The sequence below is a fragment of the Peromyscus eremicus genome, chromosome 1 (genome assembly GCF_949786415.1).
Source record: "Peromyscus eremicus chromosome 1, PerEre_H2_v1, whole genome shotgun sequence".
Classification (NCBI taxonomy): Eukaryota; Metazoa; Chordata; class Mammalia; order Rodentia; family Cricetidae; genus Peromyscus; species Peromyscus eremicus.
In genome coordinates, this window is record NC_081416.1 from 118,857,245 (window position 1) to 118,885,091 (window position 27,847).

The 27,847-nt window shown below is 53.5% G+C and overlaps 1 protein-coding gene across 2 annotated transcripts; it reads left to right on the forward strand.

Annotated features, from left to right (window-relative positions):
* Positions 1–233: 233 nt before the first annotated feature.
* Positions 234–25,442, forward strand: Rhcg (Rh family C glycoprotein). Of its 2 annotated transcripts, none has more exons than XM_059272708.1 (11): positions 234–540; positions 10,199–10,385; positions 14,317–14,467; positions 16,523–16,670; positions 17,941–18,107; positions 19,256–19,393; positions 19,567–19,703; positions 19,986–20,110; positions 20,336–20,409; positions 23,848–24,057; positions 25,053–25,442. In XM_059272708.1, exons 1-10 carry the CDS (start codon positions 354–356, stop codon positions 24,031–24,033), a joined length of 1,500 nt encoding a protein of 499 aa, XP_059128691.1. In that variant the 5' UTR covers positions 234–353; the 3' UTR covers positions 24,034–24,057; positions 25,053–25,442. The 2 variants fall into 2 exon arrangements, with proteins under 2 accessions (XP_059128691.1, XP_059128698.1); XM_059272715.1 differs by having other exon boundaries at positions 23,848–24,046.
* The last annotated feature ends 2,405 nt before the right edge of the window (positions 25,443–27,847 follow it).

The following is a 27,847-nucleotide window of genomic DNA, read 5'->3' on the forward strand; positions in this document are numbered from 1 at the left end:
ATGTGGGTAGCGATTCCAGTCTGGGAATTCTCCGTTCTGATCTGGATGAGCGTTGAAGATCATCTTCTCGCTCTATTCACCCACACAAGGAAGAAAAGGCCAGTCATCGACGGGACGCGCATAAGTTGGGGCGTTCTGCACTCTTCCTTCTGCCTTTGCTCCCATCACCCCGAGCTTCCAGGGGCGCTGGGCTCGGGGCGGCCCCGCGGGCCTCTTGCCGGTTGGGTAGCGCCCAGGGCGCGTGGGCGGCACCAGGGTCAGCTGTTCCGCGTCCGCCCCGCCCAGTGCCCGGGTCCTATAAGTGTGGCCCCAGCCTCGGAGCCCTGCGTGCCGAGTGGCCGGCGGTGCGGAGCATGGCCTGGAACACCAACCTCCGGTGGCGGCTGCCCGTCACCTGCCTGATCCTGCAGGTGGCGATGGTGGTTCTCTTCGGCGTGTTCGTGCGCTACGATATACAGGCGGATGCCCGCTGGTGGCTGGAGAAGAAGCTTAAGAACATCTCCAGCGACATTGAGAACGACTTTTACTATCGCTACCCGAGTAAGTCCTATGGCTCACCTGCAGAGTCTCCGGGTGGTTCCCATTGGGCTGCCGCCCGACTGCGCTCCGCTTTAGGTCTGCCTCTGACTCTGAAGCAGGATGGAGATGGAGGGGCGATACTGCCCCACAGTCCCCAGCTGGTCCCAGAGTAGGCTCTGCACCAGGGTACTCTACGACCTCAACTAGTCCCTGGAGAAATAGTCAGACGTGCTCACACTGGCTGTGAAAGTCTGGTAGGGGCACTCACCTGGGAGAGGTGGGCTGTCTTTGTTATTTGTTGTTTGGTTGGTTAGGGTTGTTCTTTTCTTTTTATTTAACTTTCATCTCTCCCAGCCATCAGACGCCTCCTATGTCCCTGTCCTACTTTGGTCCCCAAAGCCAGAGTCCCACCTCCATCACCCAACCAGCAGGTGACCCGGCTCCCATACACTTCAGTAGGAGGTAGATCCGAAGTCAGCGATCGTAAGGATGGCATGATGGCCCTCCACTGTTGTTATGGAGACAGGTGTGTGGGACCACAGGTGGTATTGGGCCAGAGGTCATAACACCCACTCTCCTTTGGGTTTGGAGAAAATCCCCTGCCCTGGGATTTTCTGTATCCTATGGTTAAGAATATGGCTGTAGGGGCTGGAGAGATAGCTCAACAGCTAAGAGCATTGGAGGACGGGAGTTTGATTCCTAGCACTTACGTGGTGACTCACAACCATCTATAACTCCAGTTCCAGGGAGGGAATCTGATACACTCTCCTGCCTTCTGTGGGCACCAGGCACACACATGGCACACAGGCACTCATGCAGGCAAAGCACGCATACATGTTTTTTTTTTTTTTTTTTAAAAAGAAGACGACGACAACGAAGAAGAATATGGCCCTGAAATGACAGACATCTTTTCTGCCATGGCTCTGCTGCTTTGGGGTGGGTGCTCTCAGGCAGATGCCAATCATAAAGAACCCTAACTTCCTTCTCTACTGACTAGGGGTGATGGTGGGACCCAGCACACAGGAGGGGTGTGAAGCGGTGTGAAGTACTGGGAGGGTAAGCCTCGCTTTATAACAAAGCCGTCGATCACAAGAGCATTTTAAACACAGGCAGCTGAGGACTGTAGGCATCTCTGAGAGCATAAAGAGCCAGCCAGCCCAAGGTCACTCCAGGCAGCCCAACCTTGGACTGCCAGCCCAGGACTCTGCCAATGCCCTTGTGCTTTCTAAATGTCCCCTCTGTCAACCAGCAGCCAAGGACAGTTCTAACAGTTGGTGCTCATGTGGCCATGGGCCATTGCTTTTCGAAGGGACCCTGAAGCTTTTCTCCAAAGGCTGCTTAGGTCAACCTCTGTTCCCTCTGCAGCTTGCATGCTCAGCAGCAGGGCATCTCCGTGTCTGGAAGTCAAGGGGCCCCACTCAGGGCTGTGTGCTTCAAAAGAGATCTTGAAGCTGTGGCTTCAGAATCCACAGTGCGAATCCACTCTTCATGTTGCCAACCCCTTCCTCTTCTGTGTGGGGACCTGGCAGGCAAATGGGGACTTGGGCGAGCTTAGGGTTCATCCGTGGCTTACTCCATTTCATCTCCAGCTGTCTTGTTCACATCTGGGCACCAGAGCCAGCCCACAGAGACGTGTGAGGGCAAGGCTTCCCTTTCACGGTGCTTGTAGCTCTTTTATCTTGTCCTGGCGGTGTAGGGCATCAAGACCCCACAATGGAAGCTACAGAACCTCGTGCCCCCTAAGAAGGGATGCAGTCCTCAGTCTCCCCAACTCTATACTGTCCCTCTTCACTGGGCCACCTACCTGTCTTCTTTCCCATCACTCCATAATTACTTATCTACAGGGTCACACAGGGATGCTGTCAGCCATGAGTGGGGAGCAAGATGTGAACCCTGACTATTCCAGTGAATTAGGATTTATGGTCTCTCTGGATAAACAAGTTGTATATCCTCTGGTCCTCAAGGACTCCTAGATTTATTAAGAACAGAACACTGCATCCCATGACACACAAGGCCAGTGGTACTGGTGGTCTGAGCAAACAGTCCCTCTCTGACAATGGGAAGTCCTGGTTGCTAAAGAGAGAACAGGCAGCCGAGGGACCTCTGAAAGGGAAGCCTGGGAAGAGGGGTGAGAGGTTCAAAATGGCCTAAGAGAAGGACTCTGAGAGAGAAGGGAGAGAATGCTGAGGGAGAAGGGAACCACACCAAGCATGTCCTCCTAGTTGCCCTTGTCTCTAACTCCAAGAGATTTGGAGTGGGGGGTCAGCGCTTGCCCAGAAGCAGAAAGTGGGAGGTAACTCAGTGTTCCTTGACAAGGACAGGAAGTACTGTGGTGGCAGAAGCAGATCCAGTCAAGCATGGGATCTTTCCTTGATCATCACTGTCATCCCTCAAGGGGAGACGTCGCTACTCCTCCCCCCATTTCACAGATGAGAAAACTAAACCCACAAAGCAAACATGTCTCACACAGGTCACCTAATAAGAAACCAGGAGCCCAGGCAGCTACTTTGGGGTCTGAGCCATCTTCCTGGGTGACTCTCCCACCCCACATCTCACCCTTCGCCTCTCCCCAGCTCCACTCTTTGAGCTTCCTAGACCGCGGTGACTGTGGTTAGGCACTAAGAAGCATGAAGCTTCCCGGCCAGGTGGGTCCCCAGGGCCTGGTTTCTGCATGACCAGGTAATTCCCACGGGCAGGGCAGGCCCCTGTGGGTCTTCTAGTTCTTGGCTTGCAGCCATCAGCACCTTGTTCGGGGTGCGCTGTGGGGGCCTTATTCCTACTCAAGGGATTTAGTGGGGCCTGCTGAGCATCCCTGGTTTCCCCGAGCAGGTCAGCACTAAGGGCCTGAAATCAGCATCCCCAGCCACAGCCCCTCCCAGACAAGACACAGAGCTAGCTGGGAGCGTGCCCTCATGCTCTTGAAGATCTGAAGTGCTGTGTGAGCTGCTGAATGCGAAGTCTCCTCCGAGCTGGTATAGCAGCCTTGGGTGACCATGGGCTGTGGCTGCAGAAGCTGGGCCAAGGAGCGCCACTAGGTCCTGACCCCAGAAGCTTTCTGGAGACACCAAGCGAGGTCAAGACGTGTGTTAGGAAAGGGCCTGAAGTAGAGGATGTCTAGATTTCCCACAACTAAGGGCCTGTCTCCTGAGGCCTGAGCCTCCAAGCTTGCCTGGTCCTCTAGGGACTTGTATCTCAGACTCGGTTTCGTCCCATCAGAACTTGTTTAACCAGAATAGGTGTCAGCATAGCCTGGTGATGCATCTTTCAGTGAAACATCTGGGTCAGATCCTTCACTTGGTGACCTAACCTTGAGCCTCACACTGCCCCTGTGTAGAGTGGGATTATGCTGTAAAGTACAGAGTGTCTAAGAGGACTCAAGGCTTTTAGGGTTCTGTTTCCTAATCAACGTGGGGCCTCCACAAGGGACTGAACACTCCGCCGTAATGTTTAAATGGAGGCCCAGCATCTGGCTAGAGCTCTGGCTGAGAAACGTGTCCCCGGTACTACTTAGAGCGATCGTAGACTTCACGTTCCTTTGTGCTCTTCTTGGCTCCTGTGTGCTGCTTGCCTGTTGTCAGGCGGGAAATCTATTCTCTTCATTCTACAGTGGAAGAAATGTGGATCCGGGAGCCCAGTGCTGAGTTGGACAGTGGCACAGGAAGGGACAGGCAGGGATGGAGCCACGCCCTTCTCCTGCGCAGCCCGCCTGCTTTCTGGAGTTTTCTGTGCCATTGCTGCCCCCAGCAGGACGCTGTGTGGTGCTGGTGTCCCAGAAGAACTGGGCAACTGCCAACAGGTGTCTAAGAAAACAAGCAAGGGGCAGGTGAAAGGGTTCAGTAGGGAAAGGCGCTTGCGGCACGGGCCTGAGCACTTGAATTTGTTCTCTGTAACCCGGGATGGAAGGAGAGAACCTGCTTCCAAAGGTTGTCGTCTGACCTTGGCGCTTACACACCGTCACCACCGTCGTCATCATCATCATCATCATCGTCGTCCCACAAAACAAGTGAGGCGGGGTTGGCCTCTAGGAAATGGATGTCCAGTACCTCCAGGGCCCCACCCTTAGTGTGATGATATAGTAGAGGTGGGGACAGGGCCTTCAGCCACTCGCTGGGGTGGGAAACTCTTAGGAGCTTTGGTTGAACACGTTGGCTGAGGAAGGCTCATCTGGAGAGTTGCAGAGGAGCAGAGGAGGCCCGGTGTGGGAGAGTGGAAACAGCTATGTAATGGCGCCCTCTTGTGGAAGTTAACATGGTTGGTCACTGGTGTGCCGATCTGCCTCATTAGACTGGGGTTGATTTACCCCAAACTGGGGAGAAGGGCAGAGGCCGGCCAGCTTCCTCTTACCGGTGAGTCGCCTGTACCTGGTCACTCTTGACAGCGAAAACGAGAAACACCTGCTAATAAGACTGAGCGATGGCCTGTGCCGGGGCTTTGATGGGGTTCCATCATTAAAAAGTTCCCCACAGGAACCTCTTGGGGTAGCTGTCTGTAGACCAGAGGGGACATGCCTTGGATGAAGTCATACAGACCGAATCTCCACGTGGTTACTGCTTGGATCTCTAACGTTAGCACCGAACCCGAGGCAACAGAATTTGATGAATGGATGCTTTCAGTACTAAGTCAGGGCCAAATTAGAAGAAAAAAGGGAAGGGAGGTGTCCAAGGAAAAGCTATGTCTCTAGAGAGGGACAGAAAGGGACAGGGCACCCAAGGGGCTGGAATGAGAGGGTCCAGGTGGGGCGGAAGGATAGGAAGACCCAGGACCTCTCATGCCTGCTCTTGGGACCCAGGGAGACCCAAGGCAGCTTCAGGGTGTGCAGGTGTGCCCTGCTGCCCATCTGCTTGTCTCTGCCTGTGTGGGCCTCTGTGCCACTGGGATCTGGATTCCCCCCCATTCTTGAAAGGCCCCTGCTTCCTGACAGGACATTTCCACCAGTGTTCCCTTCCTGTCCTCCAGCTCTAAGGCACACTGGTATGCGGGGCTCGACCTGTCTCTCTCTTCACTCCCACATTCAGCCGTTTGGGGGCCTGCATGCTAGTCAGTGACAGTTGGTTCTCTCAGGCTTCAGGCCCTGCCTCTTCTGTGGTGGTTGGTTGTCTTGGGCTCACCACAGCCAGGATGGCACCCAGCACTTAACCTTTGACCTCTTCACTGCCATTGCTCCCAATGTGTCAACGGCCCTGTCTTGGTGCCGCTGAGCTCCGCCCCCTGCTTGGGGGACTGTCATCCGAACATGCCGCCTCTCTCTCCTTCGCAGAGCTCTTACTCTGTCACACACCAGTTCTTCCCAGAATAACCACCACGTCTTTTACGGTGCTCCGCGTGCATTCGCTCCATTTTTTCCCACAACAGTTGGTAACTTGATAAGGCAGGGGACATGATAATATAGGAAATGCCCATACAGTTAGTGAACTACCCAGCCAGGATGTGCTTGCTCTGACCTTGGCGCTTACACACAGAGCCGAATAACCCTGAAACCCCGAACGGGGCTCAGAGCACCATCCTCACTCTGATGGGGTGCAGAATGTCAGCTTTCCTATGTCCATTTGTGTTTCTATCCTTGGATGAGCAGGAAAGCCTGATACTCCTGTTCAGTGCCTGTGTCTGAGCCTCGGGGAAGCCTGGGGCAGGGTGGGGTGGGAGACAGATGAGAACAGATAGGAGAAGTCAAGGTCAAGGTTGCTTCCACAAAGACATTGTTCATCCTACCTTGCCAGACTACAGGGGCTCCAGGGTTCGTCAGCCCTGTGCATTAGAAGGTGAGGGTCCACAGGCCTGCCATACTGTAAAATTGTCCCCATTGCTCCTTGACTGCGCCCAGCTGGCTACAAAGGAAAGGTAGTGAGGCTGTAGTCTTTTTTTTTTTTTTAATACAAACACAGTATCATGGTGTGTTTGTGTGTGTGTGTGTGTGTGTGTGTGTGTTTGTGTGTGTGTGTGTTTGTGTGTATGTGTGTGTGTTTGTGTGTGTGTATGTGTGTGTTTGTGTATGTGTTTGTGTGTATGTGTGTGTATGTGTTTGTGTGTTAGTGTGTATGTGTGTGTGTGTGTTTGTGTGTGTGTGTGTGTGTTGACTCATATGTGTCTAGGCACCACTTGCATGCACAATGCCTGCGGAGACCAAAGGGTGTTAGATACCTTGGAATTGGAGTCACAGATGATTATGAGCCATCATTTGGGTTCTGGGAATTGAACCCTGGCCCCCTGTAAGAGTAGCCAGTGTGCTGTACTCTTGAGAATATCATGGAGGGTCCCCCTTGGCACTCTTCCTTGGTGTTAAGAATGCCCTGGTAACCAGGACAGGCACAGCTTATCTTCCTGGAGCTTTATGGTTTAGTGGATTAGACAAGCAAGTAAACATACAACCTCACTTTGTAACGGACTGGGAAGGAAATGAGGTACCATGAGGGGACAGGCTGCCTTGAAGTAGGTGCTCACTACTGTGTGTAGTGGCGCACACCTTTAATCCCAGCACTCAGGGGACAGAAGCAGGTAGATCTCTGTGAGTTAGAGGCCAGCCTGGTCTACAGTGAGTTCCAGGACAGCTACATACTGAGACCTTGTTTTTAAAAAAAAGTGTGTGGTCAGAAGGCTTCTCAGTGCAGAGGCATTATTCTGAGAAATGTAGGGAGACAAGTTCGGCAACGGCCCTCCAGTAAAGCGAACACCAAAGACCCCGCTGTGGGACTGGGAACCAGAGGGAGGTCAGTGCAGCTGCACACAGAAGGGAGGGTAGAAATGGGGGCGGCATAAAGAAGGCAGGTGGCCTGGCAGGGCCCTGGAGCTGCCTGCCCTTTCTCTTTTTCAACTTGGTCTTTGAAAATAATTTCAAATTTATAAAAGCTGCTAAAATAGAGAGACACAGTATGCTGCATACACTTTGACTCAGGTTGGACATTGCTTTCTCTCTCCAGCTACACACACACACACACACACACACTCACACACACACACATACACACACTATTTTGGAGGGCCAGTTACATTCCTCATAGTCTTCCCCTTGGCACACTCTAGCATATTTACCAAGAAGAGGAGTATTCGCTTCCAGTACAACACCATTCAACTTCATACATCCACGTGGGCGAGGTACCTTAATCCGCCATCAATACCTAGTTCTCTCAGCTGACCTAATAACCTTTTTCAGCTCTTCCCCATACTCTGTCTGCCAAATCCAGTGCAGATGTATTTAAGTATAATTGGCATATCTTTTCATCTGGAATCGTTTTTTTTTGTTTTTTTTTTTTTTTTAAATCTTTTCTTTGTTTTCCATGACTTACTTGGATAATTTCCAAGAGTACAGCTTCACCACTATGGTTTCGTTTTGTTTTGGAGACAAGGTCTTACTACAAGGCACACGCCGGCCTCAGACTTGCCATCTTCCTGCCGGAGTCCCTGGGCTAACAAAGGCATGCGCCATTGTGCCCTGCCTCGGCCTCAACACCTTTGAACAATAGACTCCTCGTTCTGTGTCCAATTGTTTTTCATTATTAAATTTGTCCCTGCAGTCTCAGGGAGAGCACCCTATGGGGGATACTAGGGGACACATCCTTTCTAGAATGTCCCATCTGGAGGCACACAATGTCCTTCTGCCACCATTGGACATGTTAATTTTTATTCCCCCAGTTAATATGTAACCTAATTTTTCCTCTCTGCAATTACTATTGTTTGTTCCTCCCTTGAGACCAATGAGTCATTTGTTGGCAGAACCTTTGAGACAGGGCAAAAGCCCTGCTCTTCTTGGAATTTCCCTCTGCACTTAGCATCACTCATTGAGCTGTTGCTGTGAAAACGGTGATTTTTGCCAGTCCTAGCTCTCTCCCCATATTTTAAGCAGGATTCTCAGCATTCTAGTGCAGGCAAGAGCCCCCTTTGTTACCCTGTCCATTTTTACCTATTTATTATCAGCCTGGACTCACGGATTCCTGTATGTAAATGACTGTAACTTATTATGAGAAACCATTATTTTGGTGCTTCAATTGCCCCAGATGAGGCCAATGGGAGCCCTTCTGTCTGGCTCTTTGTGTCCTGTGGCATCCATGGTTCCTTTGTGTCTTATTTCTATTCGGTTTTCACTTGTCTGGGCTCCACTCCCACCCCACCCCCACTCCAAAACAGTGTTTCTCTGTGTTTAGCTCTGGTTCTCCTAGAACTCACTCTGTAGACCAGGCTGGCCTCAAACCCACAGAGATCCGCCTGCCTCTGCCTCCCGAGTGCTGGGACTAAAGGCGTGTGCCACTGCACTCAAGTTTTCACTTGTCAAAGCTCTTTGCCTTCTCTTGTTTTCTCGGGCTCTAAAAGCAAGCAGTATTAGTGCTCAGAGAACAGTTTAGATCACCCTAGCCCTTCCCAAATCATTCTAGTTCATCCCTATAGTTTTATCAGAAACCCAGGCTCAGAATGGAGAAGTGGCTTGCCGGGGTCACACTGAGTTAGAAGTCGGGTCAGACTTGGAACTGAGGCAATGCTTGAGCAATAATAGATAAGACAACTGCCCAGTTGGGTCACTTGATATGGGTACACACTCTGCCAAGAACTTTTCATACACATCTGTATTTAACCTCTGCAACATCTGTGAGGTGGCATTATAAAACGTGCTGAGCCCCACATCTGTTTGGTAACAGCCATCCATCCAGAAGATGGAACACCATGGCATGGTTGGAGGAAGTGCATTTGGTGTGTGGGGGGGGAGGCCTGGGGGAGGGAGATAACTTCTCCCACAGCATGGTTGGAGGAAGTGCATTTGGTGTGTGTGTGGGGAGGCATGGGGGAGGGAGATAACTTCTCCCACAGCATGGTTGGAGGAAGTGCATTTGGTGTGTGTGTGGGGGGAGGCCAGGGGGAGGGAGATAACTTCTCCCACAGCATGGTTGGAGGAAGTGCATTTGGTGTGTGTGTGTGTGTGTGTGTGTGTGTGTGTGTAGGCCTGGGGGAGAGAGATAACTTCTCCCACAGCATGGTTGGAGGAAGTGCATTTGGTGGAGGTGGTGGTGGGGGGGGTGTGGACATGAGTAGTCATGTGCGACTGTGCTCAGCCTGCCAAGGTCCTGCTGACTCATATTAGCAGTGACTCTTCTCCCTGAGGAAAGGGTTACAGTGGAGAGAGCGAGACTACATGACCTCAGGTGATCTGTGCTCGAGACTCTGGGCCCTGAGTAAAAACTCATAGCTTAGCCTCGAATCCAAATGCCCAGGGCCTGTGGAAGAAACTCACTGATAAAGCACAGGAGTGAAGGCCCTGTAGTCCACAACCAGGAGGGGCGGGGGAGGTAAACACATCGAAAGCTTAGCTGCCCACCCATGTGGACCAGCAGTGTGCCATCCGGAGGGAGGGTGGAACAAGAAAACTGTCATCTCCCAAGGGTGCTCTCAGTCCTCTTCTTGACCCTATAACCCAAGGGTCTAATGTGGGGACCCACCTCTAGTCCCCTGGCTCCCCCCAGAGAACCTTAAGGTGAGGGTAGTGCCTATTTGTACCAATCAGGAGGCCTCTTGTTACTGCCAGCCAGCTGTAGTCTGGTTGCAGGGAAGAGGCGGGCAGGGATAAGGGGAACAGGGAGCCCGGGCTCCTGGTTCTGGCACTGACTGAGCTGTCCTAGGCTGTGCTGGCCTGTCCGACTCAAAGTCATGGTGGGCCTTCTCTAGACAGCAGAGCCCTTCAAATGCGCTCTCCCGGCAGGCTTCCAGGACGTGCACGCCATGGTCTTCGTGGGCTTCGGCTTCCTCATGACCTTCCTGCAGCGCTACGGGTTCAGCGCCGTGGGCTTCAACTTCCTGCTGGCAGCTTTCGGCATCCAGTGGGCGCTGCTCATGCAGGGCTGGTTCCGCTTCTACGAACGAGGCCACATTATCCTGGGCGTCAAGAAGTGAGTCCCGGAGAGTTCGAGGGGCGGGCGGGCGGGCGGGATGGGCTGGCCAGGGTCCGGCGGGGAGGGCCGTCCGGCAGTGGCGGGGTGCGCCCTGGGCGGGGAGGGGGCGCAGGCAGACTGAGCGGTGATCTCGTGCGGGTCTTGGCTGGGGGTGGATCCTGGGGGAGAAGGGGGGAGAGGGCGTGCCACAGGAGTCGGGGCAGGGTCTGGATTGGGGCGGGTCCTCTGGGGACAGGGAGGACCTGGCGGGTGGGTGGGCCAGCAAAACTGGGAAAGGATCAGAAGGCCTGGCGGGATGGTGGTGCGGGTGCAGTGAGGGAGAGGCGGTGAGGCTGGGGGATGAGAGGGAGTGGGCAGGGACAGGAAGAAGAGTGATGGTGAGGGTGGGCTCTGAGGGTCTGGGATGAGGTGGCTCTTCCTTCAGGACACCTTGGTCCGGTGGTGGACACCTGCAGCGGTGGTACCCACACACTGTTTTCCCGTCGCTACTCTCCAGGTGAAGGCTGTAATGTTAGTCAGGTACTGCGGGAGGGTCTCTCTCCCCGTGGTGGAGGATAGTCTTTTCTCAAGAAGAGGAAGGAAGGGCCCAAGCCCTCATTCGTGACACACTGAAATTACAACCCCAGGGACCCAGGAGGGAGGGAGGGCCAGATGCCTGAGCTAGCCTCAGAAGGCTCCTCGCTGGGAGGACATCAGGGAACTCCACCAAATGGAGCCCCTTTCTCCTTGCGCCCCACCTCTTCTGGGCAGAATGAGCATTGAGAAGAGCTGGAAGGCTGGCGCGAGTGTGCGGGCTCCCCGGTGAAGCCTTCTGGACTGGCCTCGCAGGGTGGGGCACCAGCCCCTTCTCCGACCTGCAGCCTTCTAAGTGACTTCTGTGACGAGCGTCACCAGCCCTTTCCCACCCGGTACCTCACTTTCCTCCACAGTGAAGCGGCCTTCTCTGAGCCTCCCCACCCCACCACAGCACCAATAACATAACAGATCCCCCGCAAACCAACTTGTCAAAAACCAACAGGCAAAACCGTTCTCTCACACCTTGGCCTCTGGACTTGCAGCTGTGGACTTCATGGAACCCAACGGTGGAGGACAGGTCCCGGTTTGCACCCACTTTCAGGTTACGGCCGTGTCCTTCACGGAGTCAGTTCAGATGGCCTTCTAGCTACGCAAACATTAAGAGATGTTTGGCGTGGCGCACGCCTTTAATCCCAGCACTCAGGAGGCAGAGGCAGGCGGATCTCTGTGAGTTCGAGGCCAGCCTGGTCTCCAAAGCGAGTTCCAGGAAAGGCGCAAAGCTACACAGAGAAATCCTGTCTCGAAAAAACCAAAAAAAAAAAAAAAAGAGAGAGAGAGAGAGAGAGAGAGAGAGAGAGAGAGAGAGAGGCGTTTGGCTATAGCGGGGGAAAGTTCTTATTTCAGAAAGTCGCCAGTGGCGCTGGGAACTCGTTAGTCTGCTCATCAAGCCCACAGAAAGAGTGCAGGAGCAAACGGATCTAAAACCACACGCAAAGGGCAAGTCTCTGCTGTATTAGATACTTCTCTGTTGCTGCGATAAAACACCATGACCAAAGGCAACCTGTAGCAGGAAGGGCTTATTTATTAGGGCTTTGGACCCAGGAGTCCACCATGACCGGAAGGCTTAGCAACAGGAACAGGAAGCTGGGGGATCGCAAGATCAACTGCAAGCGGGGAAACAGGGTGGAGACTAAATACTCCCAAAGCCTGCCCCCAGTGACGCAGTTCCTCCATCAGGCCACGCCTCCTACTTTCCCCAAACATCACCACCAACTGGGAACCTACAGTTCAAGTGACTGGGGTCCATTTCTCACTCAAACCACCAGATCTGCTGCTACAGGTAGAGTACCAGCCAAGTGTCATCAGCCAGACGCTTGAAAATGAAACGTGTAAAAGATCAGCCACTCAAGCCAGTTAGTGACACACAAAAGAAACGGGACAGACGGTGACAAGCCTATCTCCCCCAAGTTCAAAATGCACAAGATATCCTCAGTACCATCGGCCCGAAGTATGGATGCACCCGTTATATAATCTAATTAGCCACTACGAAGAAAGGCTATGACACAAGAGGAAAATAAATTTTTTTCTTTTTCTCGAAAGAGTGGTTACAAACTCTGAGTTAGCAAGTTTGAGCTGAGCTACTTACTCAGCAAGCTGGTCACTTGATAAATAGAGTCTGGGCAAATTGGCTTTTGGGGATTTAGATTCCAGCTACTGGCCAGGAGCCAGTGTTGGGAGTCCAAGACTGGGATGAGCCTGGTGTCCCCAGAACTGGCCTGTGAGTCTAGAGGTGTGGATATACTTCTGACCTCCGCTCAGGCCTCCCTGAGACCCTTAAAATGTGGTACCCAGATCCACCTCCCCGATATCGACGAGCAGACGCCCAACTTTTCTGTTCTTCCTCTTTCTCCCTCCTAAAGAGCACCTCCATCAGATGGCTCTTTGGGGTGCGGCTGGAGAACTTTGGGCAAGTCACTGGGCCTCCCTGAGCCTTCATATCAGAGCTGTGAACTGTTGGTGATGAGAAGTACCCACCTTTTGTAGTGTGGGGGGGGACTGTTCAAGAGGGCATGTGACTAGCACTCAGTCGCCCAGCACCCTTTCAGCCAGACCCTGCGGACACAGCGCTGAACAAGGCTAGCAGTGGAGGAGACATTCTGTAAGTGTCCTCTGAGAGGTGCCCTCGTTCCACAGACGGGCCCTCAATTAGATTGTTTCACCCTGATTCCGTGTTTTACATACACCCTTGAACATGAGGAGGATCTGCTCTATATTCGGCAGCCTTGAGGAAGCAATCCTTTTTCCCCTCCGCCCACCCTACTGACAGTTGTCATGGTCTCAGGTGCCACGCTGGAAGTCTGCTTGAGAATGCAGGGTAGCCTTGCTGCTGGCAGGGTGGTGGGCAGAAGCAGGGTCTCTGGCGGGTGTGGGCATGGTGTGGCTGCAGTAGATGTCCACTTCTCCTCAATCCCTTTGCTGGGGTGGCTGGGCTGTGCACTTCAGCACTGAGGAGAGACTGTGTGCCTCCTTTTGCCCCATCCTTTCTTTGGGCCTTCCTGCCCCCTCCTTATGCCCAGTACTACTCTCGATCTTTACCTCCTGTGGGAAGGCCCCCCTCTCTCTCTTCTGTGGACACTGACCCTTCCTTGTGGGTAAAGGGGCAGGAAGAACCCGGTAGCCCAAACCCCAGAAGGCCATGGCAGTGGTAGGGACGGGTGAGTGTGTAGTGAGCACTCAGGGTCTGGAGCAGAGGCCACATTGGAGAGACTGAGGAAGACTTTTGGCAAACAGAAGCAGTAAGAGGAGGTTCTGGGAAGGCAAGCAGAAAACGGGGCAGGGTTGTGCCCTAAGTACGAGGGTTGCTCAACAACAATGGCTAGACCACTCAGTTCCCTGAGCATAAGCTGCCCACAAGGCATGAGGCTGCCAGGGGAAGGCATGGCTCGCACTGTGACTCCAGAACTTGCCTGGTGCCTCAGTGTGGAGGAGGATATTATTTGACTACCTTATGCATTTCTGAGCCTCTCCTACATTTGAGCCCAGCCTGGAACACTCCCTACCCGGGAGGCGGGGGGGGGGGGGGGGGGTAGTTTAGGTCACTCTAAGCTCCAGCCAATCCCTGTGCCATTCCTTTTTAGTACTCAACCACCGTCTTGCTCATCTCTGACTCATGTCCAAGCTTGACTCTGTTCTCCTCTAAGGCAGGCCAGTGTCCACCAGAAGCCAGAGTGTAGGCTTTTCACCACGTACACTACGCATACATGGCCCTAACTGTGATGAGCCCATTATCACCGAGAGTGAAACCGAGGCTCACAAAGAGTAAACCACCAGCCTCAGTCCACAGAGCACCAAAGGTTTGGCATGTCACTTCTGGTTTGTAGCGGCAGCTCTTCACTGGTCTGTCTCTCTATAGCATCATCGAAGCTGACTTCTGTGTGGCATCTACCTGTGTGGCCTTTGGGGCAGTTCTAGGCAAGATCAGCCCAGTCCAACTGCTTATCATGACCTTCTTCCAAGTGACCCTCTTCACAGTGAATGAGTATATCCTCCTGAACCTGATAGAGGTGAGCAAAGCTTAGGAGGGGGAGGGAGACATTGGGGGAGAGAAAGAGGGATAAAGAAAGAAAGGTCTGTGGATATGTGCAACCTGGCAAGCCATTCAGCTTCCTGCATCCCAGTTTCTTCATCTACAAATTAGGAATCATGATGCCTCCCTAGCGAAATCATTGTCTACCTAACTAGTCTGGGCAGAGCAGGCCTTCTCTGAATTTGGGTTGGTTTTTCTACTTCCTTTCTCTTCCATCAGATGGAAAGAGTGGGACATTCCTGCACATACTTTGGCAGGCATACATCCCTAGATCTTTCTCCCAAGGAAAAAACTCAATGCGTTGAGGATAAATCTGCCAGGAGGGATCCCAGAGAAGTGACCCTATACAAAAGCACTGGTTGTGAATGCCACAACCCCAGGAATGCCATTCACATGGGCTGTGGCAAGAGTGCTGTGCTTTGGGTTTGGCTGATTCCATGAACTGGCTGACAGCGCCATAGACCTCTGACTCTCGGGAACCTTCTTGGTGCCTCAGTGTGGAGGAGATATCATTATGCATCACCTTATTACCTCATGCATTTCTGGGCCTCCGCTTCCACATTTGAACCCAGCCTGGCACACCCCCTCCCCTGGGGGAGGAGTTTAGACGACTCTAAACTCCACTCAGTCCCTGTGCCATTCCTTTTTAGTACTCAACCACCGACTAGCTCATCTCTGACTCATGCCCAGGCTTGACTCTGTTCTCCTCTAAGGCAGGCCAGTGTCCGCCCGAAGCCAGAGTAGGCTTTTCACCAGACACAGAAGACCGCTCCCTCGATTAAGAACTACCAGCAGCTTTCATTTCACTTAGGATAAAATCGAACTTTGACTCTACAAATTCTGGCTCCAGCCCCGCCCCCGCCCCGCCCCCGCCCCGCCGCCCCGCCCCCAAGCTTAGGCTTGGCTCGGCCACCATGGACTGTTCTTTGACTGTGACCTCCTTTATGCCCCCAATGGCACGGAGCCTGAGCCTGTGAATACTTTACCCTGGCTGTCTTCTCATCCCCCGGAGCAGCCATCTTTGTTCTCCTTCTCACGAGCCACGTTTCAATCTGAATGTTACTTCGGAGAGGCGCGGCCTGCCGTCCTCCGTGGTGTCCCTCCCCGGCAGGGCTCTTACAGGGCTTCTGTCTGTTTTCTTCATAGCACTTGGGGGCCTGTTTGTATGTCTGGATGCTGTCTGCCCCCGCGCCTGGCCGGTGCATCAGACGTACTCAGATTTCAGAGTCTGAGGCTCTGTTGAGCTCTGCTGAAGGCCGCAGGCAGAGGGGAGCAGGCTGCAGGGCTAGGCAACCCAGCAGAGGCGCTACCACCAGCCTCATGGGCCAGAGGCCTCCCCTCCACGGGCAGTCAAAGCCAGAGCTGCTCACCGGGCAGAGGAGAGGACAAGAGGAAAGGGCCCTGGCGTTTTGTTGACTGGCCAGCCAGCATCCCTGCCTCCCTCTGCTCGACTGGCTGCTGTGGGCACTGTCTTGGGGTTCCTATTGCTGTGATGAAACACCACGATGAAAAGCAACTCGGGGAGGAAAAGGCTCCTTTGGCTTGGACTTCTGTTTGACAGTCGTCCATTATGGAAGGAAGTCCTGGCAGGAAGCTGGAGGCAGGATCGGAAGCAGAGGCCATGGAGGAGTGCTGCCTCCTGGCTTGCTTCCCAGGGCTCGCTCAGCCTGCTCTCTTACACAGCTCAGAACCACCTACCCAAGGTTGGCCCTCCTCCATCGAGAAAGTGCCCTGCAGACTTGCTTATAGATCAGTGGGATGGAGGTATTTTCTCAGTTGAGGGTCCCTCTTCCCAGATGACCCTAGTTTGTGTCAAATTGACAAAACGAACAAAAAACAACCACACACACACACACACACACACACACACACACACGATTAAAAAAAAAAAAAAAGGACAGTGGGACAGGGAGATAGGCTCTGTGTTCCACAGCTGGGGTCAGAGACATGTGTGCACATGTGTGGGGTGGGGAGGACGGTGAGGAAGGAGGGGGGAAGTGTGCCAGGCCCTGACAGGCCCCTTGCACTCCAGGCAAAGGATGCAGGGGGCTCTATGACCATCCACACATTTGGCGCCTACTTTGGGCTCACAGTGACCTGGATCCTCTACCGGAAAAACCTGGAGCAGAGCAAGCAGAGACAGAGTTCTGTGTACCACTCGGACCTTTTTGCCATGATCGGTGAGAACTAACAGCTGTCGTGTTGGTAAGGGCAGCCATGGTGGGCGACGTCGGCTATGTCTGTGGGGGCCACCATGGTGGGGGAGTGCTGCCATACCAGTGAGGGCTGCTGTGATTGGTCAGAACGGCTATGAATGGATCAGAACAACTCTGAGTGGTTGGAAGACTGCCGTGATGAGTGAAGGTCACCATGATGAGTGGAGAGAGGAGCACCCGTAACGAATAAGAACCACCACTGTAAGTGGGTGAGGAGCACTGTAAGTGGGTGAGGAGCACTGTAAGTGGGTGAGGAGCACTGTAAGTGGGTGAGGAGCACTGTAAGTGGGTGAGGAGCACTGTAAGTGGGTGAGGAGCACTGTAAGTGGGTGAGGAGCACTGTAAGTGAGTGGGGACCATTGTAAGTGAGTGAGGACCACTATAAGTGGGTGAGGACCACTGTAAGTGGGTGAGGACCACTGTACGTGAGTGAGGACCACTGTAAGTAAGTGGGTGAGGAGCACTGTAAGTGGGTGAGGAGCACTGTAAGTGGGTGAGGACCACTGTAAGTAAGTGGGTGAGGACCACTGTAAGTGGGTGAGGACCACTGTAAGTGGGTGAGGACCACTGTAAGTAAGTGAGTGAGGACCACTGTAAGTGGGTGAGGACCACTGTAAGTGGGTGAGGACCACTGTAAACGGGTGAGGACGATTACGCATGTCTGAGGGTCTGCCGCGGTGGGTGAATATTGTCATGATCACCCCTGATCTCCACATGATCAGTGGGTGACTACTGGTTCTTTGGGAGGAGGGGCAGAATGAAGCAACCTGTCGATACTTGGAGTCCTGGGTGTCCAATTCTCTCCCTCATGGAACACCCCAAGGCAGAGGGGCAACAAGAACTGGGCACTTGGTCCCCATGACATATGATGTCTATGAGACTCAGCCCTTCCTTCCATCGCCCTGTAGACTGGGAGATGGTAGTGCCACCAGCTAATCTGTCTACAGAGGGGGAGCGACTCTCCCATATGGTGCTATAAGCGTGGGGGGCATGTAACCAGCCCTAGGGGTGGGGAGATAGAGAAGGCTTTGTGAAGTGGTATGGGAGGCCCAGTGGGATCTAGGTGAGCTGGGCCAGAAGAGCCTTCTAGAAGGAGCCCGAGTGGGAGTGATGCTCATAGGTTGGAAGCAGCTGGACATCTCTGGAGCTGAAAGGCAGGGCCTCTGCCTAGGCTCTGTGAGCCTGGCCTAACACCCCCTCTCCTGGCCCCTGTCCTCCATGTGTTCTGACCCAGGCACCCTCTTCCTGTGGATATACTGGCCTAGCTTCAATTCAGCCAGTTCCTTCCACGGAGACACCCAACACCGAGCAGCTCTCAATACCTACCTCTCCTTGGCGGCCAGTGTACTAACCACGGTGGCAGTGTCCAGTATCATTCACAAGAAGGGCAAGCTGGACATGGTGAGCAGGAGGGCTTCTGGGGGGAGGTACCTATCTGACTGCCATGCCCTGCCTACACCTCCTCATGGTAGGCAGCTTCTAGATGGGCACACCCAAACCTGGATGTTCACGGTGGGTCATCCCTGCCAAATGTTCCCCACAGCCTGAAATGCTATTAGCCAGTGCTGGTTGAGTGTCCCATCAGGCCTGCCTAGCAGAGTTGCCAGTGTGTGTGTGTGTGTGTGTGTGTGTGTGTGTGTGTGTGTGTCCCCTCTACCAGGTCTTCATTCATCCTCCTGACACCACTGGCCTCTTGGACTTTTTTTTTTTTTTTTTTTTTTTGGTTTTTCGAGACAGGGTTTCTCTGTGTAGCTTTGCGCCTTTCCTGGGACTCACTTGGTAGCCCAGGCTGGCCTCGAACTCACAGAGATCCGCCTGGCTCTGCCTCCTGAGCGCTGGGATTAAAGGCGTGCGCCACCACCGCCCGGCAAGAGGATTCTTCTTTTTTTTTTTTTTTTTTTTTTTTTTTTAAGATTTATTTATTTATTATGTGTACAGTGTTCTGCCTGCATGTATGTCTGCAGGCCAGAAGAGGGCACCAGATATCCTTATAGATGGTTGTGAGCCACCATGTGGTTGCTGGGAATTGAACTCAGGACCTCCGGAAGAACAGCCATCTCTCCAGCCCCCCCCCCTCTTGGACTTTTTTAAAGCTGTCCCAGGTCACACACTTAGAGGAGCCAGCAGCACAGGACCTGCCATGGCTGACAAAGAACATTGGTAGCAGCTGGGCATGCACAGGGGCCCACAAATACCTGGTGTAGACACAGCCTGCACTCAGATATGCCCACTGGCCCACAGGTAGCCATGGAGAAAAAGGAAATGTGCAGATGGGTTTTTTTAGGACCCATGGATGTGTCCAGCAGCACACTGCCTCGTGGGTGCAGAACATGTCCAGGCCTGCTGGGGGTTGTGGGGGGACTTGCCTGCAGAGCACACGAAGTGGCTATACTCAGCTTGGGCCAAGGCCAACGCCCTCTGCATGCTCCTGGCTTGCTTGAGGCAGACTCTGAGCTGTCCCCAGCTCCCAGCTGTGCAAGGTGTGTGAGCACAGGCCACGGCTCCAGGAAGGGAACTGAGAGCTTGCACACTTTGCGTACCCTGCCCAGGTGCACATCCAGAACGCTACGCTTGCAGGCGGGGTGGGCGTGGGCACAGCCGCGGAGATGATGCTCACGCCTTACGGCGCCCTCATCGTGGGCTTCTTCTGTGGCATCTTCTCCACCCTAGGATTCGCATACCTATCGGTGAGGACCCTAGGGCTGGGGCTGGGGGTGCTGTGGGGAGTTTATGTTCCTGAAAGTCGGGAGAGACGGAGGGGGCGAGGCTTAGGGGACACTGGGTCTGTGTTTTTGAAGGCCTCCCCATGCCCCTGCCGCAGCCACAGCCTGAGCAATGCCGCCTTCCCTCCTCCCCCTAGCCATTCCTGGAGTCCCGCCTGCGCATCCAGGACACCTGTGGCATTCACAACCTGCATGGCATCCCTGGCATCATAGGTAGCATCGTGGGTGCTGTGACAGCGGCCTACTCCTCCCCTGATGTGTACGGAGAGCCAGGGTAAATGTGGAGGAGCTGTGAGTGGGTTTTCCTCCTCCATTCTCCAGTCCTTCTTTTGTGGGAGGGACCAAGAGTGTCTTCCCCCCTCTTCATTTCCACTCGAGACCATTCACCGGCCCCTCTCCCCACCCTCAGAGCGGCCACCATGGGTTCAAGAGAGGAACAATCTGGTCGGGAAGGCGGAGGGAGGCTTAGGGTTTTAAGAGCACATCCAGGAGGTAGCGCTAATCAGTTCCCTGGCCTCCCCGGGGAGCCCTCCCTTGCTTCCTGTCTTTACCCCAGGATAGTCCACACATTTGGCTTTGGGGCCTATAAGGCAGATGAGACCAGGAAAATGCAAGGCAGTTCCCAGATATTCGGCCTCCTTCTGACCTTGGCCATGGCCCTGGTGGGCGGCATCGTTGTGGGTGAGTCAGAGCGGCTACACTAGAAAATAGGGGGTCCTGGTGGGGGACTCACTGAGTGGGGGACCCAAGAACATGTCTTAAGGGTGGGCCTGGGTCTCCCCGAGATACCTGATATCTGTATTGTCTGCTGTGGGACTGGGAACGTGGGGGGGGCATCCATCTGAGGGAAAAAGTTGGGGTAAGCAGAGAGTATTTTCTGACCATCGTGTCCCCCAATCTGTTTAGGACTCATTTTGAAATTGCCGTTCTGGGGACAAGCGGCTGATGAGAACTGCTTTGAGGATACCATCTACTGGGAGGTAGTTTCTGGAGACTTGTCTCTATATAAGGATAGCTCTACCCGCCCCTCCCCACGCCCCGACCCTGCCTTCAGCTGACATCGATGTAGGGTATAATGTCTCCTGTGTGTGGAAGACGTTTCCCTACCCGTCTTTCTTTCCCCTGGGGGCCCCAAGAAGGCTGGATATACCTTTCTCTCTACACACTCTGGGGACGGAGTCACGGGAGCAGCCTGCCACGGGGCCTTACTCTGGTGTGTCAGCCAGCTGTATTCTAGCAGTAACTTCCAAAGTCTGTCCCCGGCCCTAACAGCCGCGGTGTCACCGTGTAGCTGAGGCAGGAGGATAGCCACAAGTTTGAGGCCAACCCGGGCTACAGAGTGAGGCTTTGCCTCAACAAACAGAGTAGCAAAGGCAGGGGCTCTCCCTCAGCGGGTGAAGTGCTCCCGAGCTGATTGCCAGCACCACGTTATTCCAGCACTCTGGAGATAGAGGCAAGAGGATCAGGAGTTCAGAGTCATCCACAGATACACAGTGAGTTTGAGGCCAGCCTGGTATCTGGTATGACATATACATCTCTCTCTCTCTCTCTCTCTCTCTCTCTCTCTCTCTCTCTCTCTCTCTCTCTCTCCCCTCTCCCTCCCTCCCTCCCCTCCTTCCTTCCTTCTTTTTTTTTAAGCGAGCCACCCTCCCCAGAAGTACTAACAACTTCTGGGTGACATTGACCGGAGCCTCATCTGAGGATCTCCCTTGTTAGGCTGGTGGCTCTTTACCCTTCCTGGCATCTGAGAGTCACCTGGGGCAGCTCAGAGCTTCCGTCCAGCAGCTTGGGTCCCACTGCTCTGGTGGTGCAGGGCTCCGACACGTGAGGGTATTTTTAAGCCTCCCAGGAGATTCTCATCCTGTTGAAAGAGTCAGTGTGGTGTCCAACTTCAGACTCCATAATGATCACCTTGTGAGACTGCCAGCGGGGGGGGGGGGGGGGGGGGGGGGGGGGGGCTCATTCGGAAGGGCTGGGGATTCACCGATGGGCAAGCTCCCAGGGGAGCCTGGTTCAGAAGTGGAATTCCGCCATGTTCCACCACTTTCAGCCTGTCAGTACAAAACCCAGCCTGAGGTGTTCCGGGAAGTAAAATACCAGAGGACAGCAGAACTGTCTCTCATTGTCTCTCTGCCTCTCTCTCTCTCTCTCTCTCTCTCTCTCTCTCTCTCTCTCTCTCTGTCTCTGTCTCTCTCTCTGTCTCTGTGTGTGTGTGTGTGTGTGTGTCACTTGCTCACTCTCTTGCTCTCTTGTGTGCACACAAGTGTGTGTATGTATGTGTGTGGGCACACATCTGTTGGAGGTCAGAGGAAAACTTGTAGGAGTCAATTCTCTCCCACCATGTAGGTCCCAGGAATTGAACTCAGGTCATCAGTTGTGACAGCAAAAGGCTTTACCAGTGAGCCACCCTGCAAGCCCAGTACTCTTTTTTCTTTAAAAACAATTTGGGCCTCCAATGGTATCAGGGTTTCTCTTCACCACAATCCACAATCCATTATTGCAGGTGTTTACATTATTCTTTTATTTCGAGTGTGTATGTGTGTGTGTGTGTGTGTGTGTGTGTGTGTGTTGTGTGAGTGCTTTGTATACTGGGGATGGAACTCAGGTCATCATCCTGGTGACAAGAGCCTGTATCCACTGAGTCTCTTACCAGTTTGAATCTGCTTATTTTAAATTACAAAATTACTAGAAGCTCATTACAGAAAGCTTTGGAAATGGAGAAACATGTCAAGAATATGATTACAAGGAGCTGAGGGTGTAGTTCAGTGTTAGAACACAAGTCACAAAGCTTTGGGTTCACACACACACACACACACACTTGCACACATGCACTACACACACACACACACACTGCACACATGCACACACACACACACACACACACACACACACACACACACGCGCGCGCGCGCGCGCGCGCACTGCAGAAACAAAACCAACCTTCCTTGAAGTGCCACTAACACTCTTGGGTGTGTTTCCTCTCCTCTCATTCTTTTGTCTGTGTAGAGTTTTCATACTCCCTGAGATTTGATTATCCACTTCCGCTTTTCCTATCTGGCATACAGATTGCTCTGTGCTGTTAATTAAAAGCTTATTCTTAATAAACTTTTCTTTTATTGAGCATGACTGTTTTCATCCTGTCTTTAAAGCCCACACAAACATAATTTAAGACACCACAACTAGAAACACCTGGAGAGCTGGGCGGTGGTGGCACACGCCTTTAACCCCAGCACTTGGGAGGCAGAGGCAGGCGGATCTCTGTGAGTTCGAGGCCAGCCTGGTCTACAGAGCGAGATCCAGGATGACAGCCAGGGCTACACAGAGAAACCCTGTCTTGAAAACCCAAAAAGAAAAAGAGAGAGATTTGAATAAAATGGACCTAAAATAGGAGTTGCCTCTATCTATCTGTCTGTCTATCTGTCTATGAACCATCTGTCTGCCTATCATCACCTGTCTTTCTGTGTGTCTGTGTCTGAGTGTATATCCATATGTGCCCATACAGATATATGTACCTATGCATTCAGAAAATGGCGCCAAGCTCCTCTCTCACTCTCTGCCTGGTCCTTTGAAGCAAGGTCTCTCCCTGAACTTGGAGCTCACACTTTTCACAGCTAGGCTGGAAGCCAGCAAGCCCTAGTGGGTCTCCTGTCTCCACTCCTCTTGGAACTGGGGTTACTGGCATGTGCCAGGTGCCTGGCATGTTGCACGGTGCTGGGATCTGAACTCTGGTCCTCATGATTGCATGAGAAGTGCTCTGAACTGCTGAGACATCCCCCCATCCCATCCTGAATTGCTATGACCTTTGTCATCAATGCCAAGGTCACATCTTCTCCCAGCCGTATTCTTTCAGCACGACTAGATAAGGGGGGGGGGGATGTAAATGCTGGGAGTGAAAGCTGTCCCTGCACCCCGGGGTTGTCTTCCCGGAGGAAGGGGTGAGACAGCCGTGAGAAGGCAGGGCTGAGCTGCCTCACCCCTACTTTACTTCCCAGATCCATTTCCAGTCTTCGCATTCCCTTGCTCTACTTTGGGATGCAGCTCTAGTTCTGACATGCCACACTGCTCATCTTTCAAAAATGGGTGCAACCTCCTGGCCCCCTCATGTGCTTATAAGAAACTAGAGTGCAGTCTGAACTCTTATGCCACCCAGTGTTTGCCCAGTTATTATTCTTGTGGGGCAAGGACCCTATTTGGTTCTTGCCATGCCTCAGCACCCCGGACAGTGCCAGTCCAGACAGCGCCCATCCTAAGCTGTAAAGGGGTGTTCTCGGCAGTCGATCCTCAACATGACCACAAGGTGGCACTCGCCACACAGTGTTCGCAGCCTTTGGTTTACCCCCAGCACCATTATTAGTTCCACTCGACATACCAGAGCCTGCCTGTGACTGGACCCTGAAAGTAGCTTCCTCTCTCCACAGATTCACGAAGAAGTGAACAGTGTTGTCTACATTCCTGAGGACCTCGCCCAGAAACATCCTGCTCCTGTGGTACACTCAATACCCTTGGTACTTCCAACACCTTCAGCATCCTTGGTTGCTCCAGTACCTCCTACACCTCCAGTATCCTTAGCAACTCCAATACCTTCAGCATCTTTAATACCCTAAGTTCCCAAGGCAGGTGAGAAGCAGGTAAGCCTTGTGGTCTTTAGGGGATGGTGGTCTGGTTCTCTCAATAGTGGTGTAGGTCTCAGGACCAGATGCCATAGTAAAGGAGCAAAGAGCAGTCATCAAGATATGAAGGTGTGAGCTCTCCTGCCCCTGAGGTGGGATAGGCAGGCTAGACTGGAGGAACATATAGAAAGAGACCCAGGGACATAGTTGGCTTTCTGACTGCTTGCTGCTGTGTGACTTGGAGAGTCTCTTCAGGCTAGAGATTGGGCTTCCGTTTCCTCATCTATGACCTGGCTTTGCTTGGTTAGATCAGGCTAGACCGTCCTTTTTCCTTTCCCTCTATAGAGCATGTCATATTGATGAGGTGCTGTAATACCAACCAACCCTTGAGAAATTTCCATGAAGCAGGGTAATTTTTCCCCCTCTTGTTCATATCCGAGGCTAGCCTGGAACTAAGCATCCTCCTGCCTCAGTCAAGTGCTAGGATTACAGATGTGTACCACCACAACCAACCACCCCCAACCCCTTTTAAAGACAGGACCTCAGATATCCCAGGCTTTCTTTGAACTCACTATGTAGCCAAGGATGACCTTGAACTCCTGATCATCCTGTCTTACCTCCCAAGTGCTGGAATAACAGGTGTGTCCCACTACACCCATTTTATACAGTGCCAGCATCAAACCCAGAGCTTTGTGCATGCTGGGTAAGCTGTCCACCTTCTTAAATTAAGGCACAGGATTCAAGCCACATGGCTAACAGGTGAGGGAACTGAGGTCTTTCAAGGCCGTTGTCATTGAGCTTATAAACATTTACCTTCCTTGGAGACCAGAGCTTGGAAGTAGCTGGTTCTAGGGTAGGAGACAAAGGGACATGTCAGGAGAGAAGGTTTTAGAGAGGACCAAAGCCAGACTGTGGCCATGGCTGCTGGTGTCCACCTCCTCCAGAAAAAGAACAGCTGCCAGGAGCCTGCAGGAGGGACATGCCCACCTGCTGCTGTCCCCCTTTCCCTGCAGGCTTCAAAGACTGTCCCCAAGCTCTGGGAAGAGCTGGAGCGACCGAGCTGGGGATGCAGGAGCAGGACAACTGAAAGGCCTGCCAACCCGGCTCCAGCACCTCCCACACCCCCTTCATCCCAGGGGGCTTGTCTGAGAATGGAGGAGATTCCAACCAAGTGAGCTCCAAGCCAGGGTCTGCTGCAGAAGGCCTGCCCTGCCTGGGGTCATGATGCTCACTATCCTATGGAAAATGGCTGCGGTGGGAGTGGGCTTGACCCTCCCAGGGGGCACCACTTCATGAACTCTTCCAGCCCTGCCTGTTCCCCAACTGTATCTCCCATGTTCCCGGGGACCCCAGACCACTCTATCCTGTGTAGTAAATAAATGTTGTTGGTGTTCTTTGTAGAATGGGTGTGAATGCTCCGGTAGGGCCCCTGTGGAAGATTTAGGGTCCCAGAGAACCTGGCCTCCTGCCTGGCCCAGACCCTTGCCCAAAGGGCCACTCTCTCTACAAGAAGTTCATCTAGCCTGGGGGGCCCAGGAACCCAGACCAGACTGCGTTTTCCCCCCAAGCACCCCTCTGCCCTCACGTTAATGGTCCACACTGGTGAGAAGGCCACTAACTTGCTCTGAGTACATTCCAGCAGGCGAGGGAGAGGGAGGGAGGGCTCCCCACCCCGTGGGCTTTCCTTAGCCCTCCGCTTCCTCTGCCAGCCAGACCAGCCCCGCTCCTGCTGTGCAGTAGGGGAAAAGTTTCCGGTCCTTAAATTCCCAGATGTGGAATGGACAGGTAGACTAGACAGACAGGCGTGCTTGCGGAGGCAGTCTGTGACCAGGTGGTAGCCTGCTGGGGTTGTGGAGGATGAACAGGAGTTACCAGAAGAGGAAGTAACAAGGGGATAGCATGGGCAAACTCACGGACAGGAATTAAGATGCCGAGCTTGCCTTTAGCTAGCAGAGAGGGGAGGGAAAAAGTGTGCGGGCTGCAGAGCAAAGAAACCCAAAGCTTTTGTGGAGCAGAGGTTCCTGGGAAGGAAGGGATAAAGAGAGGAAGCGACTGGTCTCTCCTGCCTCCGACTCGCTCTCCCCGCCTCCTTGGCAATTCACACGCTCACTCACTCACACACACACACACACACACACACACACACACACACACACACACACACATACACGCGCCTACACGAACACTCAGGGCTCCGTTCCCCTTTGCAGAGCAGGGGGAGGCGGGAGGAGAGAAGGAGGAAGCTGAAGTACCACCTATTCATGTTCCGCGATGTAACACCCCTTATTTTCCATGCTGGGTAAAGACAAAAACCCTTTACAACCTGTTTCTGGAACTTGTCAGCAGCTGCCAAGAGGAGCATGTTAATTAAACGTCGGCAAAGATGGAAGCCGGAGGCCCCGGCTCTAATTGGACAGTTTGCTTCACCGGCTTGAAAAACATTGTGACAAAGGAGGAGGTGCGCGGCGGCTCGGCAGGGGGGACGGGGTGGCGGGGGAGGGGGCGGCGGCTTTGATTCCAGCTGATCGGCCCGGCCCCTCCCCCACGGCCGCGCGGCCCCGCCCAGCGGGTCCCTGCTGGGCCAGGGCGGGGTGCAGGGGCGGGGTGTGGGAGGGGCGCAGGTGGTGAGGTGCAGAGGCGGAGTCTGGGAGGGGACAAAAAAAAAATGGGGTGCAGGTGGCGGAGTGCAGGGGCGAGGTGAGGGAGGGGCGCAAGGGACGGGTTTGGGGTCTGGGAGGGGCCGTGCAGATGGTGGGGTGCAGGGAGCGTGGGAAGAGATCTGCGAAGGATACAGACAGGGGGCAGGGTCCGGGAGGCGGGGTGGCCTCGGAGGGGAGGGAACACGATCCTCCGGAGGGCCACACGTCGGGTCTCTGTGAACCGTCTCCCAAACTGATAAAAAAAACCAATGGTGCGCCAGGCTTTGAGGGAGCTGTGGTGTGGCGCTCCCCCACGATCCGCTGATCACAGGACTTGGGCACCGAGGACAATGACCAACAGACTTCTGCCCTCGGGCAACATCAGGCTGCCTTGGAAGCTACGCCCAACCCCTTTCTCGGAGCGAGCTGGGCAGAAGTGGCCTTAACGCGATGTGAACGGGAATGAGGTCTCACAGCGCTGGGGGCTAGGGCACTGTACCAGACAATTGGACTGTAAAGGTTCCCAGGGAGCTCGCGGGTCCGCCAGGGCTGCCCTGCCCATGTCCTATGGATGTGTTTCAGGGTTCCCTCTCCTGTGTGCACTGAGCGCTAAGCTGGGCACTATGCTGAAGCCCTGCCTTACACGCCCAGTCATTTAACTTTCCAGCCACTCCAAGAGAGTGGCTGTAGCCTTCCAAGTTTACCACTGTGGGGAAACTGAGGTCGAGAGACCATAACACCCTACTTAAGTCACTGTGGTGGGATGGGGGAGCGAAGGTCTCACTATACAGTTCAGATTGGCCTGGAATTCCATATCTAGCCTGCCTCAGTCTCCCAAGTATTAGTCTCTCTCTCTCTCTCTCTCTCTCTCTCTCTCTCTCTCTCTCTCTCTCTCTCTGTGTGTGTGTGTGTGTGTGTGTGTGTGTTTTGAATTTTTTTCAAGACAGGATTTCTCCATGTAGTCCTGGATGTCTTGGAATTCACTCAATAGACCAGGCTGGCCTCAAACTCAGAGATCTGCTTGCCTCTGCCTCCTGAGCTCTGGGATCAAAGGCATGTGTCACCACCGCCCAGCTAAGTAAGCGTGTTCTTAAAGACAGCCTGAGGTGAGACATGGGCCTCTGATTCTGGTGCATGCCCCTAGCCACTTGTTCCAGACAGACTCTCTG